Below are 19,338 nucleotides of genomic sequence, written 5' to 3'. Positions count from 1 at the left end.
GTCAGACTGGATCCAGAAAGTTTGTCAGCACTACCCCTGCGCATCGGAAGGTGGATTCGTGCAGCTCTGCATCCGTCGTTGGTGTCGTGGTCGCCGAGATGACGTTGCGGCAGCTACTTAGACACCGCCCTCGCGAGCTGACGTCAGTTCTGTACACGACTTTCCACACCAGGAACACAGAGCCATGCAAGATACTGACCACTGGAGCCTTGAAACTAGGACCCTAAAAGGAATGACCTTACCCTAGAAATCAATTCGCAGAACGGAGAGGTTGGGTGGGGCGGTAAGGAATCTATCACTACTGTTTCTTACAGATATATCGTTACCGAAGGTAAGTAACTAGTTCATCTGAAAGAAACACATAGTGATAGATTCCTTACCTTAGAATAGATACCCCAGCAATACCAAGCCCGGTGGTGGGTCTGCAAACCAAGATCACACCAGGCAGTCCCGGAGAACTGAACGGCCAAAGAAGCTGTCTCTCTGGACTTGCCTGTCCAGGCAGTAAGGCTTAGCAAAAGCTTGCAGCAAAGCCCAAGTAGCTGCCTGACAGATGTCTTGTAAAGGGTCACCATGTCCCAATGCCGTAGTGGCAGCAGTCACCCTGGTGGAAAGGGTGCGCAGCCCCAACGGAGGCTACTTTACCAGAGAACAGGCTTTAATACACAAGACGACCCATCTGGAGATAGTCCGCTTGTGTACGGCCCGACCATTCTTGGCACCTACGTAGCCAAAGAGCTGGTCCTCCACCCAGAACTGCTGTGTGCAGTTCAAGTAAAATATGAGCGCACGTTTCGAGACGGAGCCTCACTTCCTCTCTGGAAGGATGCGGAAAGAAGGTGGGCAAAGTGATAGTTTGCCTGATGTGAAAAGCAGTGACAACTTTTGGCAGAAAGGATGGACGGGTTCTGAGCACATCCTTGTCCGGATGGACAGATAGAGGTTTACAAGAAAGACCCTGGAGCTCACTCATTCTTCTAGCAGAGGTGATAGCAACCAGGAAAGCAGTCTTCAAGGTTAATAGACAAAGGACAGTTGTGAAGAGGCTCAAAGGGAGCGCACATCAAGTATGTGAGAATCAGGTTCAAGTCCCACTGCGGCATCACATAAAGGATAGGAGGGAAAAGGTGAGTAATGCCTTCGAGGAATCTATTTACAACAGGGGACCTGAAAAGAGAGGGATGATCAGGAAGCCTGAGGAAGGCTGAAATAGCAGAAAGGTAGCCCTTGATAGTGCCCAGAGCAGAGCCCTGCTGGGCCAAGGAAAGAAGGAACAGAAGGAATTCAGAAAGAGGGGCAGATAAGGGATCCACAGCCTTAGCTGTGCACCATGCCACAAACTTGTTCCACCTGCAGGCGTATACCGTTTTAGTGGAGGGCTGCCTGGTCGCCAGAATGACATCACAGACTTCGGGAGGGAGATCAAAGGCTATCAACTTTCGCCGCTCAATCTCCACGCATGGAGGTGGAGGCTGGACAGGTTCGAGTAGAGGACCGTCCCCCTGCTGCTGCGACAGAAGATCCTCCCGAAAAGGCAGTCAGATAGGGGGATCGATCACCATGCTGAGTAGCTCGGGATACCAGTATCTTCGTGCCCAATCCAGGGACACAAGGATGACTTGAGCCCGGTCGTGCCAAATCTTCTTCAGCACTCTAGGCAGAAGTGGTATAGGCAGAGAGGCATACAATAGACCGCAACTACACTTGCGACGAAAAGCGTCTCCAAGCGAGTGCCGCCTTGGAAATTCCAACGCGCAGAACTGATGGCATTGCGCTTTCTCTTCGGTGGCGAACAGATCTAACCAAGGCTCTCCCCACTGTAGAAAGAGACCTTGTGCCACGTCTGAGTGCAGACGCCATTTGTGATCCATCAAGCACCGGTGGCTGAGTTCGTCCGCCCTGGCGTTCAGAGAACCTGCCAGGTGTTGAAACACCAAGGTAATGCCTTGATGTTCCAGCCATGTCCAGAGGCGCAGAGCCTCCTGACATAGGGTTCACGACCCCGCCCCGCTTGCTGCAAGACCACATGGCGGTGGTGTTGTCCGTGAACACCTGCACCACTCTTCCCCAGACTGAGGGAAGGAATGCCTTCAGTGCATGTCGGATCGCCTGCAGCTCCAAAAGGTTGATATGGAGCCGGGACTCCGCCGGAGACCAGAGTCCCATGATCTCCGCCTCTCAGTGGTCTCCCCATCCCAGGAGGGACGCATCTGTCACAACTGTGCGCTCCGGTTGGGGAAGGGAGAGGGATCTGCCATTGACCCAATCGCGATTCATGAGCCACCACTGCAATTGTAGTGCAGTGCCCGCCGAGATCTGGACAGGTTGCCCTGATGCTGCACCCACTGGAACTTCAGGTCCCACTGCAGAGACCGCATATGCCATCTGGCATTGTTGCACCAGCAGGATGCGGGAGGCCATCAGGCCCAGGAGCCGGAAGGTCATACTGACACACCCGGGATAGAGGCTGAAAGTTCTGAATCATAGCCTGAATATCCCAGACTCGCTGCTCGGGCGGATAAACCCGAAACAGCGTTGAATCCAGAACAGCTCCTATGAAGGGAAGCTGCTGGAGAGCCGCCAAGTGTTCCCCCGACATGAGGTGGTACTGAGGTGGCATGGCTGGAGGGATGGACAGAAAGGGAAGGGAGTAACCCTTACGGATCTGCAGCACCCACATGTCCGATGTGATAGCATGCCAGTGGGGGAGGTGATGGCGAATCCTGCCACCCAATGGCGTAGGGTGCTCCACAAAGCTCAGATTAGGACGGTATGCAGGCAGAAGCAGCGGAGGTGGACTGACCCCCACGCTGATTTCCAGACCCGCCCCTGTGGAAGCCGCAGCTGGTGCTGCACAGGCTTGCTGAAGGAACGTGCCTGGGCGCCCCTGCCGTTGCCAAGAAAAGGAACGAAAACCAGGAGTGGTTGGGCTTTTCGTTTAAAGACCTAAAGTTTTGGCCACTGCCCTTGAGTCCTTAAAACACTCCAGCGCACTGTCAGCCTTATCGCCAAATAGGCAGGTGTTATCAAAGGGCATGTCCATGAGCGAGCTTTGAACATCTGGCGAGAACCTGGTAGACCGCAACCAGGCGTGGCGATGAAGCGCCACAGTCGTAGAAATGGCTCTACCTAGTGATTCCGCAGTGTCCAAACCACACTGAATGGCGAACCTAGCCTCATCCTTACCCTCGGCAACATCTTGAGACAGCACAGCCTGGGCCTCCTCAGGACACTGAGGCAGCACCTGTGCAATGGCATCCCACACCGCGTGGGAATAGCAGCCCAAGAGGCAGGCGGTGTTCACTGACCTCAGCCCTAAGCTGGTCAAAGAACAACTGTTTGCCGAACTGCTCCAGCTTTAGAGTCCTTATCCAGGGGAGCCGTGAGAAAGGCACTCTGGGACGTCCAAGATTGGAAAACCAAACTCTCAGGCATAGGATGAGTGGTGAGAAAGGCAGGGTCACCCGGTGCCGGGCGATGACGCCTGGCAACTTTCTTATCCACCGGGGCCCCTGTGGCTGCCCAGCATGACATCAGTGAGGGTATCGTTAAATGGCATCAGCGACTCCAACGAAGTGGACGCCGTCTGGAGCACGTCAGTGAGGAGATTAGTTCTCAGGGCCACCGTGGGTAGATCAAGGTAGAGCACCTCAGCGGCCCGACGAAGCGCCATCGTGTACGAGGCGCCCTCCTCCATGATAGACAGAGGAGAAACAAACCCCGGGTCAGAGGAGAGATCGAGGCCACTGGCCTCCTCTAACTCATCCGCCCAGTCCTGCTCGGAGTCACACTGTAGAGCAAGAGGGTACTCTGACCCCTCCCAGTCATCCTCCACCGCATGCTGGACAGGCTGCAGCTGTAGGGTAGGGACCAGGGAAGGAACAAACTGCGCCAGTCGGGGCCAAACCGGCATCATATCCCAGTGCGGATAACAGGTAGGGACAAAAGTGTTCAAGAACCGGGCCAGGGGTGGGACAAATAGTACCCACTGCGGCGCCGGAGGCGGAGCAGAGGGCAGCGCTTGGGCTAGAGCCGGCAGTGCGGGACCTTGTGGCGCCATGGTCGGAGACAGCGGTGCAGGATCCTGCGGCGTCCGCGGCCTGACCGGATCCGGACACAGGACTGCGGGGCCAGAGGGCGCGCTGGTGGGAGCCCGAGGCCTAAACAGGCGGTCCAAGGTGGCAAGAAAATCTTGCACCTGAGCGGGAGTCTGAAGCCAGATAGATTGTCATTACCAAGTAGAACCGTGCCGACCAACAAGGACAGAACACCGGAAGAACAGTCTACTGCGAGAAAGTAGAAAGTATGAAAAGAATGGTATTCCCCTATAGCAAGGGAAGGCCGAAACATAGCCCAGTAAACTCCAAAGAAGGTGACCATAGAGGAGACAAGGGTACTGACTCAATGGCGATGGTGAGAGGGAGGGAGCAACAGGAGAAGAAGAAGAATCTCCTGAGGAAGGTGAAAGAAAAGGCACCGTTTACAGGAAAGAAGCTACCTGGTAGAGGCATCCGCCTATGGCAATTATGAAAGAGGTCACAACTATGTGAGCACCCTTAAAGAAGACCAATGGCAACTGAAGGAAGGCAAAGTGGGGAACTCATCTGGCAAAGTCCTCGCCGAATGGGGAGGATGGGTGGGCGTTAAGGAATCTGCGGCTAGACAACGTCTCTACGAGATACATCGTTAGCGAAGGTCAGTAACTAGTACATCTGATAGAGACACCTAGTCGTAGATTCCTTAACTTAGAATAGATACCACAGGCATACCCCCAGGGGGAGGTGGGTCTGCGATAGAACAGAAGGTGCCCGAAGCACTGTGCCAGCAACAGAGTGATGGACCATGGGGAAGGTTGTGGCGGAACAGCCAGAGAGCAACCCAAGTGGTTTGCAAGAGCAAAAGAAAAGACTTCCCAAACTGCCAGAATTGTGCGACACCATACTCGTAATAGTATGAGATGTAGAAACCGCACTAGTCCTATTCAAGAACAGAAGAGAGGGAGCCCAGAATGACAGAGGGAGAAGGACTACTCCCCACTCAATGGTGCATTCAAGGGACACCAAGGAATGCTAGCGGATTTCAGAAATATAACCAGCGCCTACCAGGCCAGCTTGTAGGAAGGTGGATATCTGACTATGGTTACCCCCAACTTTTTGCCTAGTGTCTAGCTGGTTTTTCGACTTAGTTGGCCTGAGATCCTGCCATTCAGAGTCTCAGGCTGTCTGCTCTCTCTTTAAAATGGACTCCATGTACCCTAGATACAATCCCAATTGGTAAGGATCACCTTATTGGACCCTGTACAGTGTACCCTAGGTACCAAGGGCATAGGTGTACCCTAGACCTCCCAGGGGCTGCAGCATGTATTATGCCACCCCTGGTCTGGCCTTCCAATCAGACAACTGGCTGATCACTCAGCTGGGGCAAGGTCGTGTAATCACCCCTTGCTTAGATATAGTATACCTATATCTACCCTTAAAATAGACACATGTGTACCTATCAGCCACTCCTATGGCAGGCCTTAACAATCCTGGAGGCAGAGTGCTTGGTAACATGTGAGATGGTGCTCTAGCATGAGCTGACCCTGTCTGCAGCTTTCGGAACCATGTCCTTATAGCTGTTCTATGATGTAGCCTACCATATACTCTTAAAGGGCCTTATAATCTTAAACGGTTATGGTAACTATGGGTTGGCTGTATCAAAACATGTCGTGTAAGGTGTAACTTTGGAATAATACCCCCATCCCATTTCTGGTGATGAGGATATTATTCCCCCCTTCAAGAGGGAGAGACATGTTAAAATCCTACTTTGCTGTTTAACTCTAACCAAAGCCTCAGCATCACAAAATGGATGCTGCTGCCACAGACACAAGTCTGACCTCCTGCTGCTGGGAGTGACCCCGGCAAGGGAGGCTTGGACAATAGGTTTCCTGCTTGGGGAGGTGCTACCACCTCCCCAGACAGACTTTAGTGTATTGGGGCAGGGAGGGCTGAATGGAATGAGACATGCCTGGGGCACACAAGGTGTCCCATGCATAGTCCAGTTCAAACCGGTGCTGGGGCACTCCAGCCCCAGTCCTGGCGCGAAACTGGACAAAGGGAAGGGGGTGTAGCCACCCCCCTTCCTGGTCCCACCCATAAGGCGTGACCTAGCAGGCAACCCAGCCCCCCAGATTAGTATAAGAGTGGTAGCTGGGCCCCAGGAGATTAGATTATCCTGAACCTGCAACTTGAACAGAAACTCTGGACCTTCGACATTCGACGAAAGAAGAAGACTGAAGAATCTCCCTTGTGGCCAAAAAGTGGCTACCCTGTGCAAACAGGCACCATCAAGAGACTACCCTTTGCTTTGCTGAAGTTCTACGAAGGACCGACTGCAGAGCCCGACCAGAGCCTTGACTTCCAGACTTCTCCGACCCTGATCCACATCCACAGCCAAGCTGAGATCCGTGGAGGCTACGAGAGACGTGGGACCGGCTACCTGGGAAAAGTGGCTAGTATCTTCCAGTGCAGCTTCTGAGGCACCCTCGAAGTTGTGCACCGGGGATTGAGAAGCCCCAAGCACCATCTGCACCGAAGATCAGCCCCCCACACTCCACGAGTCCTGCGTGGGGCCCTTCTGCATTTTCCTGCTTGCCACGCCTGTCCGGTTGCTTGCCCGTTGGCTAGTGGCCTCTGTGACGACGCACCCTGAAATCTTCACTGCTGGTTTGGCTCCTCCAGACTGGCTCCCGCTTCTTTGCAAAAGAGAAGCACCCCAGACCTTCCTGGTCTGCACCAGAAGCAAGTCCTCCGTTCTTCGTGGGATCCGCTTGCCAAGGCTTGGTGAGTCCTAGTTCGACTTCGACGCCGCCGACAGCAAGAGCCTTCGTGGGACAGCTCGCCTCCTGGTCCTGGTCATCCTAGTCGTCTCCTGGTCCCCGTGGCTGCAGCGACAAGCTTCACCTTCACCTGCAATCTTCACGACATCGCCTGGTTCCTTCCTGGTTCCACGTGGTCACTGGCTGGTGACCTTGACTCTGTCCCTTCTGCTTGTAGGTCTCCTCTCTTCTCGATCCCAGCCTTGGGATCCACCGGACACTCTTCACTGACTGCCTGTCAGCAACTTTCCTTCAGGCATCCATAGAAGTCCACGACGAAACCCGACACAAGTTCACACCTATGCACCCGCAGTACGTGGGCTAGGTAACTTGGGTACTTCGGTGCTCACAAGGGTAGTGACTATCCTAGGGTCTAGTTTCCGAGTCTCGACTCTCTAGCTGCTTCAGAAGTGTCCTTAAACTGTTAATTTCTAACTGCTAGTAATTCTATCGACTTTTACGCATTACGCGTGAGTGTTTCCACTCTGCACCTGAATCCAGTGGGCCTCCCACTTCCTACCCGTTGCTAGTGAAGTGTAGCCCCAGCGATTCCCTAGGCCTAGGCCTATCCTATTTCCGTGACAGTGGTCCTTATACCACTTCTTTAGTATAGGTTTGCGTGGCCCCTAGGGCCTAACTGTATTACTTACCTGTGTGACTTAATGTATGCATAAATAAGATTGTGTTGTACTTACCTCGAATCTCATAAAGAGTGCTGAGGGTTTGTCTAGAATAAATACACTTTATTTTATATATATATCTGTTGTGGTGTCCTTTCATTTGGTATTCAAGGGATTACATATGGTATAACAGCTGGCTTCACATGCCTTTCAGAGTTTAGCCTAAGATTGCTCTTGTCCATGCTACCACTAGGATAGCTGGTCTATAAGGTTGACTTTACAACCAATCACCATAAGGGTTGTTTGGACTGATATAAGGTGTACACTAGAACTAGTGACATCATACATCAGGCCAACTTCTCACACAGCTCACACAAGGGAGGCCAGAAAGGCCACAGCCATGAAGCGAAGGGCAAGAGGCAGGATCTGAGCAACCTGTAGAAGGGCAGGCGGGAACAAAGACACGCCAAGTGCACACCTAGTCACCAAAGTGTGACAGGGGCTGATAGTAGCACTCTGTAGCTGCACAGAGCAGACAGCCCCTGCAAAAGCAAAAATGTGCATGGAACCTCCCAACCAAGGAGGTTGAAGGTCGAGGTGAGAACTCACCCACGAATATAAAGAAGCAGGGTGCAACACCTGGGACAACCTGCAGAGGAGGAGCTGTCCCGCAGGCACAGGAGACATAGTAGAAAAGACATTCGAAGGGAGTGGCCGCAGAGGCACCTAGAGTGCCACTAGGAGCCATGAACAGGAACACGCATAACCTTTGAGAAGAACCTCAAATACCCAGACCACTTCCTCCGACTGTGAGGGGAAATCTACCCGTACAGAAGAGTGGGACTATATAGTACAAGTCAAGAAGAAGCATCGTGAAGCGAGTGGACCATCCCAGGGAGTGGAACGCAAGGAACCCTGGGTACCGAAGATGCAGGGAAAGACCCAAAGCGCAGTTAGAGGTGCAAGAAAAGACATCACTGTGCAGAACTAGGGCAATCTTGAGTACAATCAGTGAAGTGCTCCATGAAACACTGAGACGTAGGACCAGACTTCGCAGTAGCGAAGAGGTAAGAGGTAGAGAGCAAAAGGGGGGGGGGGGGGGGTAGCTATGACCACGCAACTACGGGTGCCACAGGAGGAACCCACTTAGTGCACCCATGAAAAGGCACAACACTGAACACCGTGCAACGGTAACACAAGGGCGTCAGTGGACGCAGACAGCCCAAAGGGGCCTCCATGACCGCATGACGCAAGGCGGAGCTATACAATAGCATACAGGTACTCCACTTAAAGTAGGTCATATCCCCAAGAACCATGGGGGAACACCTCTTAGGGTAAACCATAATCAGAGGACAGAACACAAACTATCTGTGAAACACCGCCACAGTAGGCTTACCGCCAGCCTAAAAATGCATAGTGCAACTAGTGGACGCCAATGCAACCAGTGGACATCAAATAAATGGTCAACAAACCCAGATCATGGGAAAAGGAAACCGTTAAGATACAGGCCTATGGGGGAAGAATGAAATTCCGCAAGGAGGTGCCCAACAGCCGAAACAGCATGGGCAAACAAAAGGACCCCATCAAAGGGTAGGTCAACAAGGCGTTCCCAGATATTCTCCGGAAAGACGCCATCTCGCAACCAAGCTTGGCGCCGTAGAGCCACCGAACCAGTCATTGCCCGGCCTAAGGAATCCGCAGAATCCAATGCTGAGCAGATTGTAAATTCCGCCAAATCACGGCCATCACGGAGAAGAGGAAGGAGGTCAATACGAGCGCCCTCAGAAGAGGCCGATAGAAGAGACTCGGCAGAGTCCCAAGGGACAGAAGTAGCCTGAGCCAAGACACAGTGTGTTTAGTGATCAAAGAGCTGCGCTAGTGGAGGCGAAAATGTTACGGTTCCACGACTCCAGCCGCATGTTCGGAAGGCCGAGGTGGGCTTGGAGCCAAGCTGCGAGCACCAGCAACCACCTGCGACGCCACAAGGAGCCCCACTGGGCAATGCGGCGCAGCAGGGGTGCTATGGGTCGAACAGGGGGACCCAACCGGGCCACGACCTGACACCATATTTCCATCATCCCTAGAGGCAAGGGGAACAGTTGGTGCCGGGGGCGAACCCGCCAGCCTGAGACCCCGCACTTAGCAGAGGCTCCGAGGATGCTCCAGGGAGAGGGGACCCAAGGGAGGGGTGCAGGGCTGCTGCGTAGACCTCCATTCGGGCCCGAGTCGCCCCCACGCCAGGATAAGACGGATAAGGGGCAACTCACGGGGGCGCACGTTCAGAAGATTCTGGGAACCAGTGCCCTCGACAACAGAAGGAAGTGAGGTCTAGGACCTCTGCTATATACGCAGTGACTTACCAGAGCGAGGCGAACGATGCACCTGGGAACCAGAGGCCAGCCGACGCCGCACATGGAACCCACTGCCAGAGGGACCTGCCGCAGATGAGGAGGCCGGAGGCCGAGACGATTCCGACCGAGACGGACGAGCCAAAAGCAGCTTCAGCCTGCGCTCACGCCGGGACTTCGGCTTGAGGTGTTGGCAGGCATCACAGTCCGACGAGTCGTGGTGTTTACCTAGACACCACATACAGATAAGGTGTGGGTCCGTCGTGGACATTTGCCGCGAACAGGAGGTACAAGTTTTAAAGCCTGAAGGCATTGCACACTGTTCCAGATGCGAAGCGTCAGAAAAGGGCCTGAAAACAGGCCAGAGGAACTGCTTACTCCGGATCCACGTTGTACGCGGAAAAGGAGGAAACTGACGTCAGCGCGCCGGGAGGGACTTATTTGACCTCGCTGACGTCACATCTGTGGACGACGTCCGGGGGGGGGGGGGGGGGGGGTCGTGTGGCGCCGTCCCCCAGCGCGCAGAGGTGCTGCTGTAAAACATTTTACGGATCCAGTCTGACGCCTGGGGATATTCTAAGTTAAGGAATCTGCGGCTAGATGTCTATCAGATTGTCAACATCAGCGCATAGGCTGTGATGTGCATGCGTCCTGTGAGAAAACCTCAAATCTTGCTGTGTAGGATATGTTCTGGTTCCTCGTCCTGTGAATCAGAATCCCCCCTTGGGTGTGAAGAAAAACCAACGGAATGCACCAGCATGAGAATTGGATGTTCAGAATTCCAAAATAATCTCAGCTTCTGACAGTTTTAAAATCAATTCAAAATGATTTCTTAGAAGAACAGATTATTGAAAATGGGGACACATTTTAAAGTTGTGCAGAATTCCATTTAAGGTTAATAAATAGGTGAGCCAGCCAGAGGAACTCAGATTTGAACAGCTGTGAAGACTACACTGAGCTGAGTTGAAACGACCGAAAACTGAACATAGAGCCGATATGAGTTACTTGACAACACAATTACATGTGTAAAGTAGCCATACACTGATATTCATTTTAATGAACGTCATTAAGTGTATTTGCAAAGATATATCTATGTTCTTATGGAACAGAGTTGATCACCAACTGTTTTGTTGTTAAATATTCTACTATAGGTACATTAAAAGATTTGAAAAGGGCTTTTAATTGGTAGCGATACAAAATGGGGTAAGATGCCTGCAGTGAAAACAGTCCTTAAAAAGCAACTGTGAAAGTAACCTGAAACAGTAAAGTTCGAAATCGCCAAATCTGCAGTACGCTCCATTGTCTTAAAGTGCAATATACCACTACAGTACTACACATACCTTTTCCCCTATTTCTGTTCTGTCACCAGAAGGAAGAATCTCTAGATCAGGACCAAGGGCACAGGCATCGACCACGCGCTTGTACAGACCCTCTGAAAGGTCACGGCCAAAAACAATGTTGTCTTTCAGAGTAGCATTCAGTATCCAGGCTTGCTGAGGAACATAAGCGATGGAACCCTTCAAACAAGTGAGAAAGAGAGCAGTTAGGGAAGGAACAAAGAATAATATACATTTTTTACTTGTTTGCAGACAAAATCTTATCTTTGGTAACATTCTTTCTGGTGGAAACTCTAAATACAGATACCTCTCCTTCGGAATATTCTCAGGCACCAAACAGAATTTGGATTTTATTTAAACAAATTGCATCTGCGTGACTAAGTGCCGCTATCCGACTCCATGGCAGCTTAGTACCGTCGCCAGAAGTGAAAGTGCAGAACTGCATATAAGAGCCACACCTGCATGCTGACATCAGTTCTTTAAATGTTCTGCACCCTCAGAAGCTGGTCAACTGTGATGGGTCACAGAAGTCTGTTAAATCTAGCTTGAGACCTTTTCATAATCACAGAAATAGTGAGGAGGTGGGACTGTAAAGCATCTACGGTTACTATTTCCACCAGGAAGCTGTACTGAAGGTAAGTAACATGTTCTTCTGATGGATACTTCTAACCGCAGATGTCTCACTAAGCAGTACCCTCCCAAACTGTGGCTGGCCTTAGGATAAGGAGTGTACTCTCAGGAAGAAGGCCTGAAGTACCTTGTGGGCAAAACTGCCCTCTCTACAGATTTGCCCGTTGAGGCAGTAGTGCCTTTATGTACTTAAAAACTCCCGTAGAAGCCCGACAGGTGTCCTGTACTGGAACACACTTTGCCAATGCAGTCTCATCAGCCTTGGTTCTGGTTATACGAGTCTGTGGGCACCTGTGTGGGTGATGTGGGTGGGGGTGGGGGTTCTTCGGCCAGGGTATGTCTTTTTGGAAAGGCTTTGTTTCTGCACTGCCCTCCCCTTCTTAGAACTGGCAGACCCCACAAAAAGCTGGTAATCAGCTTGGTAGTCTCTTGGACACTCTGGTATGCTCGAAACAAACAGATTTCTTTGAAGCCTCTCTTCCTCCTAAGAGGGTTGTAGCAGAGAGAAAACCAAAATACACTGGGAGCCAATGGACTGACCCACGTGGTAAGGTGATAAAACCTTCGGCAGAAATGAGGCTATGCCATCCACAACAATAAATTAGGGAAGAAAGTCATGTATGGGGATTCACTGATGGCACCTGCAGTTCACTGATGAAGCATGCAGAAGCAACTATGAAAAGAAACACTATCTTGATAGCGAGCAGTTGGAGAGAACATCTTTGCATGGTCTCGAAAGATGTGCATATTAGATATGCAAGGACCAAGTTACGGTCCCGTTGAGGCATATAAAAATGTGTTGGTGGAACAAGTATGTCAGTCAATCGAGAAATCTCATCACAACTGGTGACTTGAATAATGAAGGTTGAATGGGCAAAGACAAAACTGCCGCTCTATCACCTTTAACTGTGCCGATTGCAAATCCTTAAATAGGATAGACTTAACAAAACCAGAATACTCCATATAACTGACCTGTAGAAGATCAAGTGGACAATGTTCACAGCAGGTCCTCCATAAATGGTAGAGACTGAAAATAAGGCATATGCTCAGGCTAAACAGTTCAGGGTACGACATTTCTGGCTCAATGTGGAGCTATCATGATTATCGGACGTCAGTCCATCTTGATCGTCAGAACTCCGAGAAGGAGATAGAATGGGTGGAAAGGTGCACAGGAGTCCTTAACACCACTGCAGATGGAATGCATTACCTAGAAATTATCGAAAAGATCATGCCAGAGGAACCCCCACAGAGTGAAGATGCCTGAGCCACCTCCGGATGAAGATGAGAGGAGAGGATGTTGTCTAACGGCTAGGGCGGTCGACCTCAATTTTGGAGACCCGGATTAGAGTCTTGGCAATGACGATCAACATCCTGTGATTCTGGGCAAATCACTTATCCCCCCCCCCCCCCCCCCCCGTGCCTAACAAAAAAAAAAAATGTGTCCTTGTGTAACACAACTAGTGCCAATGTAAAGTGCTCTGATACCCGATACCTTCGGGTCAAGTTTACGCTTTATAAAACTACGTGGAAAAAAAAGATGCCAATCGTGGTGCCAATTGCTGAGCTTGTACGCCCGGTTTCGAGCGAGCTTACCAAATAATGGGCCACTAGGTATATCCCCTGATAGTGCAGAAATGTGCAAAGCGCCTCCTGGCACAAGGTCCAAGTCTCCACACCACCCTGCTTGTTGCAGTACCATATGTTGGCCATGTTGTTCATAAGGACCTGAACTAACCACCCCTTGATAGATGGGAGGAAGACCTTCAGTGTCAACTAAATGGCATAAAACTCAAGAAAACTGATGTGAAGCTTTCAGTCAACTGGGGATCATGGACCCCCGATTTTCACTTCGCCCAAGAGACTAACCCAAGATAATACTTCTGCCCCTCTTGTGAGCCCGGATGGAAGAGAGAAAATGTATGCCACATGCCAGGTTGGTGTCCACGTGCCACCGCTGAAGGTCCCAGGCTGTTTCCTTCAACTTACAGGTGCTGTCCCCCATGCAGACAAGGTATTGTGCCCACTGTAAGAAGAGGTTCCACAGAAAGCCCAGCATGTGCCAATGGACAAGGACCAGTCGGTAGAATGAGGTGAGGAATCCAAAAAAACTCACAACCATACACACAAGAACCCAGGGTAGATCTCGAAACATTAAGATCACATCCTGAATGTGCTGGACTTGCTACAGGTGTGGGAAAGCCGTGATTGTGTCCAGGATGGCCTCCATGACGGGAATCGTCTGTCAGGTGTCAGAAGAGACTTCAGCATGCTTATGGAAAACACCAAAGTTGAAAGAAGTGACCATTGTCTGGTCGTACTCCGTGACAGACTGCAGTAAGCCTGCCTTCAGCAGCCAATAGTTGATATGGAAATAGATGTATTCTCAACCTGCCCAGTTGGACCGCAACCAGAGCCATCATTTATTAAGCACCCAAGGGGCAAACATAAGGCTCAAGTGTACACTAGCAAACTGGAAATGCTTGGACACCACTACAAATCGAAGGTGGAATTTGTTAGACTGCAGGACACAAATGAAAGTATGCATCCTGCAGGTCAAAGGACACCATCCAAGACACCAGAACCAGGAGGGGGACTGGGCTAGAGTTAGCCTCTTCAATTTGCCCTTCCACAGGAAGGGATTCAGGCGCAAAGATCCCAAACTAGCCTGAGCCCTCAATCTTTGTTAGGCATCAATAGCACGCTTCATCTTTTTCCACATCCTTATGGCCCCATGGCATAACTTTTGAAGTCTGAATAAAAACAAGTGGGATGTATGGAGGGAGGGGGTGGTAGAGAAAATAGTGTAACCCCTCTTGATAGTATGTTACAACTCTCGGGCTGCAAAAGAAAAAATAACTTGCTCTGCCCTCAACTGGCCGAGCATGGCCACAGGAGGGCAAGTCAAAGCAGCTTTGTAGCCATTGGGGAAGGTGAGGAGTATGGAGTGTGGTCCTTGCTGGTGTTCATGACCACATCCCCAGGGGCAGCGATAAGTTTGAGCTGGCTGCTGCATGGGCTGAGAAGGGTGCCTTCAGTAGCAAGGTAGGACCTAACAAGTGTCCGCTGAATTTTCTGTACTGTTGGTGGAGCTGATGGACTGGAGAGTGGAAGCCTAAGTATCGTCTGTAACACAGTGGTCCTCGAAGTACTCCAGAGCAGAGTCAGACTTTGCCTCCAAAAAGTCTGGAACTATCAAAGGGCATGGAAGAGGCCTGAAGACATCAGTTGCGACAAGTCAAAGGCCGGTAGGTGCAAGTACAGTTGGGGGTCCCTTTGGCAGTATAGGGCCCAAAGTGTGCCAGAATCGCTATGAACATGACCATTTGCACCATGGCCTCTGAAGGTCTCTTTCTGCAGCAGGGTTGATGATGGCCCAGAAAACTCAAGGGGCTCCGGGACCTGTTTGGAATTTGCTCCGATTTGGATGCCTGCAAAGTAATATCTTTGGAGTGTCAGCTGTACAGCGTCTCTCCTGTGAAGGACAGAGATGAGTCCTGCTTGGCCTTTTTGCACTTATGGCATTACTTGAGGTTCAAGCTAACCAAAGCCTTGGAGGGAGGCTGTTAGTAGGTGTGCGCAGTCTGTTACTTAGTGTGCGACCAGTCCCCCTTTTGTATGTTGTGCGATGCAGTTATTGCTCCCTAACAGTCTTGGCATACATCAGGGTGCGTTTGACCCATGACTGAATCACGACCGGAACCTAGAAACTAAAGGCAAATGTGCATATCCATGACCAACATTTGCATTTTATAGTCATGTCCTTTGTTCTTGAGAGCAAGGAGACAGGCCAGCGCTTATATGCAGCTCTGCACTGCCACTTCGAGATAGTACAAGGCTACCGCAAGACCAATGTCACCACCTACCACCTTTTAAAAAGGTAAAGCAACAGAAGTATCCATCGGAAAGAAAAAAAAAAATAGTTTAGTGGTTAAAATGTCATTTCACTTAACAGAAATACCATGAATTGACTACAGTTTGGGAAAAGTTCAGAAAGTTACAAGTCTACAGTACTGGCTATATCCAATTGAATGAAAAACTGCCTTGCAAGGGTTTCTAAATGGAATGTCAAAAGGAACAAAAAAAGTAATGTTTAGACGCAAGTGTACCTTAACAGCAACAAAACCATTCATTTTCTCCATTTCACCAAGCAGCGCAGATAAGAGGGAAGATTTTCCACAGCCAACTTGCCCAACAACAGCAATCAACGAGCCCTCCGGAATAGTCACATTAATTCTGAAAGTTAACATGCACAAAGTTCAGTTTTTCTACATGGAAAAACATACATGTAAAAAAAAGTAACAATCAAAATGGCATGTTTACAACCAATTACAACATTGCAATAGAATTATTAATGTGTGTGCACATGCGAACCTTACATGTTTTTGTGGCTTGTGACAATCGGAAAAGATATTTATGACACTAATAAATATAATTTTTTGTATATCCAACATGCAGCTATAAAACAGACAAGGAAGAGGGACGAGCTTGGATACTACATAATCAGTTCTGGATTATAGTTCAGCATCAGATCTGAACTAATATGTTGATCACACATCTTCGGGAAATTTGCTTTAATATGCCTCATCCTCTGTCCTAAATCATCATAGTGGTGAGTCTTCTGAATAAAGAGAGACTTAATGCATTGCCGGTTAAGGATTTTTGGGACACTGGGCAAGACAGTTTGGGGCCAACTGGAACAACGTTGAACTTAAGCCCGCATTTTATTTATTTAGTGTTTTATAGAGCGCAAACGTGACCCGTTAGGGTATCAGAGCGCTTTACAAGGACAACAAGTTATTTACAAGTTTCCGAACAAGTGATCATGACAACATTTTGCCGGAACAAGTTATTTACAATGAGTGGGAATCGGTGATCATGAGTACACTTAAAGGAGATAAACGTTTGCAGGAGCAGAGGAAGACTGCACAGCACCAACCCCTCAGAGTGATAGTGATGTACGAATGATGCAAAATGAATAGCAACGACCATGATGCAAGAATCTCATAGGTTACATCAATGAAGTCAAGACCGGCTTACACAGGTAGAGTTCAAGATGAGAGCAATAGCATATCGCTAGGCCGCTGAGCTGTATATGCACTAAGAGTGGTTATGGAAGAAATTTGCCCATTAGGAAAGTCTTGGCTTCCTTTTTGAATCTTGACAACAAAGGTATTCTTCTGATGTTAGGCGGCAGAGAGTTAGAGTTCTAGGTGCTGCCCCAGAGAAAGCTCTATTGTACGTTTTCTTCTTCCGGAAGAGGGGTGGTTTCAGCACAAAATCCCTGGCAGACTGGGAATGCCTGCCTCCTCCGATACCACAATTGTTTGAGTAAGATACGCCGGAGAATTAAAGTGTAACGCTTTGTGTGTGATACAGGTACATTTGAGTTGGATTCTGGCTTCGTAAGGAAGCCAGTTCAGTGCCTTCAGGTACAGTGAGATGTGGTCGAATTTTTTTGAACCTGTAAAGTCTTGCGGCTGTGTTGAGACAAGCTTTTAGGGGAGCCATTGAGGTCTTGGGTAGGCCAGAGAGGGTTGAGCATCGTATTCAACCCTAGAGAGAACTAATGCCTCTACTGCCGTTTTAAGGTCTGATGTATCTAGGAATGGTTTTAGTTCTCAGGTAGCTCAGGTGAAACCTTGCATTTTTGGCCAGTGTATTGATGTGGGCTCGCATATTCAGGTTGTTGTCCAGTGTGATACCTAGTGATTTAGGTGAGTCCACTATGGTCGGGGTGAAGTTCAGCGCGGTGATAGATTTGGTCCATTCAACTATGTCAGTGGAACTTTTAGGAGGCGAAATTCGAAAGAATTCAGTTTTTTTGCACATTAAGTTTGAACTGGTTGCTAGCAAGCCATTGAACAGCCAGGTTTAGACCCTCGTTCATTGTTTTGATCTCCTCTAGGGATGAGATTTTGATATAGATCTGTGTGTCATCTGCATACATGTGGAAAGAGATGTTGGTGATACGCAGTATGTCAGCTAACGGTTCCAGATAGAGGTTAAAAAGAGCTGGGGAGAGAGTTGAACCTTGGGGGACTCCAATCGTAATCAGAAGAGAGGACAGATTTAGATTGACTAAATCTTTGGGAGCGGTTCCACAGGAAAGATTTAAACCATTCGAGGATGGTTCCCTGTAGTCCCCACCCTATTTTTAAGACGTTCCAGTAACTTCTCATGGTTAACTGTGTTGAAAGCTGATAGGTCCAAAAGAATTAAGAGACACGTTTTGCCTTGGTCTAGAGCTTGAAGGGCGTCGTCTACTATATGGAGAATAGTAGTTTCAATACTGTGATCTGGCCTGAAACCAGATTGGCATTCGTCTAGCAGGTTGAATTTGGCGATGTATTGGTTAAGTTGTCTTTGCACACATTTCTCAATTACTTGTGCTAGTAGAGGAATATTGTATAAAAGTCTGAAATTATCCGGTTCAGGGGGATTCAGTGTGGGTGTTTTTTTTTTAATGAGAATGACTTGACCAGCTTTTAGAGAGTCTGGTATGGACCCTTGAGTTAGGAAAACATTGATTATTGTAGTAAATGTATGATAAATTGGTTGGTTGTGGACAAGAAGTTGGAGGGGAGCGTTGTCATTGAAGTGGTTGTTCGGTCTTATGGATGACAGAATTTGAGATATGGTCGTCATAAGTTGAAGGTAGTCCAGTGAGCTTGGTTTTTGGTTACTGCCTGGCAGAGGAGAGTAGAGATGCTGGATTGTGATGCCGAAGGAATAGAACGGACGCTAGCAGTGGAATTCAGCTCGTTTCACAAAGAGTTGATTTTGGCTGCAAACAAGGAGAACTCACAGTTTTAGGGATTTTGTTACTTCTTTAGAGGTTTGACAGTTTGTTTGATAACTGTTTTACCATTTCAAAGAGCTTACAAGGTCTATTTTGAGCGTTCTCCAGTTCCAATCAAAGGTATTCTGATTTTTAATTGAGAATGCTCTTGTGGTACGCATTTCTGATCCAGCTTCTCATAGTCTTGGCTTTTTGTGTCCCTAAGCCAGAGTTTCAGTTTCACTAATTGCACTGATCTTTCCTTATGTACGCCCGGTATTAGGAAGGTAATAGCGTTGTAGTCTGACCAGTCGCAAGGAGCAATTTAGGTTAGCCTGACCCCATTTTCTTTGAGATAATCCAATCCCGTGAGGAGCCTTTCGTGTGAGTTGGTAGAGTGCAGGCTTGAGAGAGTGATTGGTCTCCTAGGAAATCTTTAAGGATGTTGACCTGAATGTCATTAAGGTTGTTCCAGTGAAGATTAAAGTAAGGGTGGGCGGGCAACTACGTTTGGCCCACGGAATGTGCGGAGAAACAGGGAAAATCTCCACACACTCTGGGCATAACGGAAGTTGTCCGCCCGCAGTATTAAATACATAAATACATAAAAACATAAAAACATTTTTTTTTTTTAAATAACCTTACCTTATCGGCAGCGTCCCCGGGCTTCCATCCTCCAACGAGTCTTCTTCTGGGAACTGAGCATGCACAGGAGCCTGCACATGCGCATTCCTCAGCCGGAATGCTACCGCGCATGCGCAGTTCCCAG

At 49.3% G+C, this 19,338-nt stretch overlaps 1 protein-coding gene across 3 annotated transcripts in view; it reads right to left on the bottom strand.

Annotated features, from left to right (window-relative positions):
* ABCC1 (ATP binding cassette subfamily C member 1 (ABCC1 blood group)) overlaps positions 1 to 19,338 on the bottom strand; it is a 1,390,768-nt gene that overhangs the window by 700,114 nt on the left and 671,316 nt on the right. For all 3 annotated transcript variants that reach the window (XM_085632083.1, XM_085632084.1, XM_085632085.1), the window contains exons 16-17: positions 15,898 to 16,024; positions 11,165 to 11,341 (exon numbers count right to left, since the gene is read on the bottom strand). In XM_085632083.1, coding sequence (XP_085488209.1) covers positions 11,165 to 11,341; positions 15,898 to 16,024 — 304 coding nt within the window. The remainder of the gene's footprint in view (positions 1 to 11,164; positions 11,342 to 15,897; positions 16,025 to 19,338) is intronic.

Source organism: Triturus cristatus, chromosome 10, assembly GCF_964204655.1.
Source record: "Triturus cristatus chromosome 10, aTriCri1.1, whole genome shotgun sequence".
Classification (NCBI taxonomy): domain Eukaryota; kingdom Metazoa; phylum Chordata; class Amphibia; order Caudata; family Salamandridae; genus Triturus; species Triturus cristatus.
Note: the sequence above shows the minus strand (reverse complement) of the source record. Positions and strands in the feature narration are given on the sequence as shown.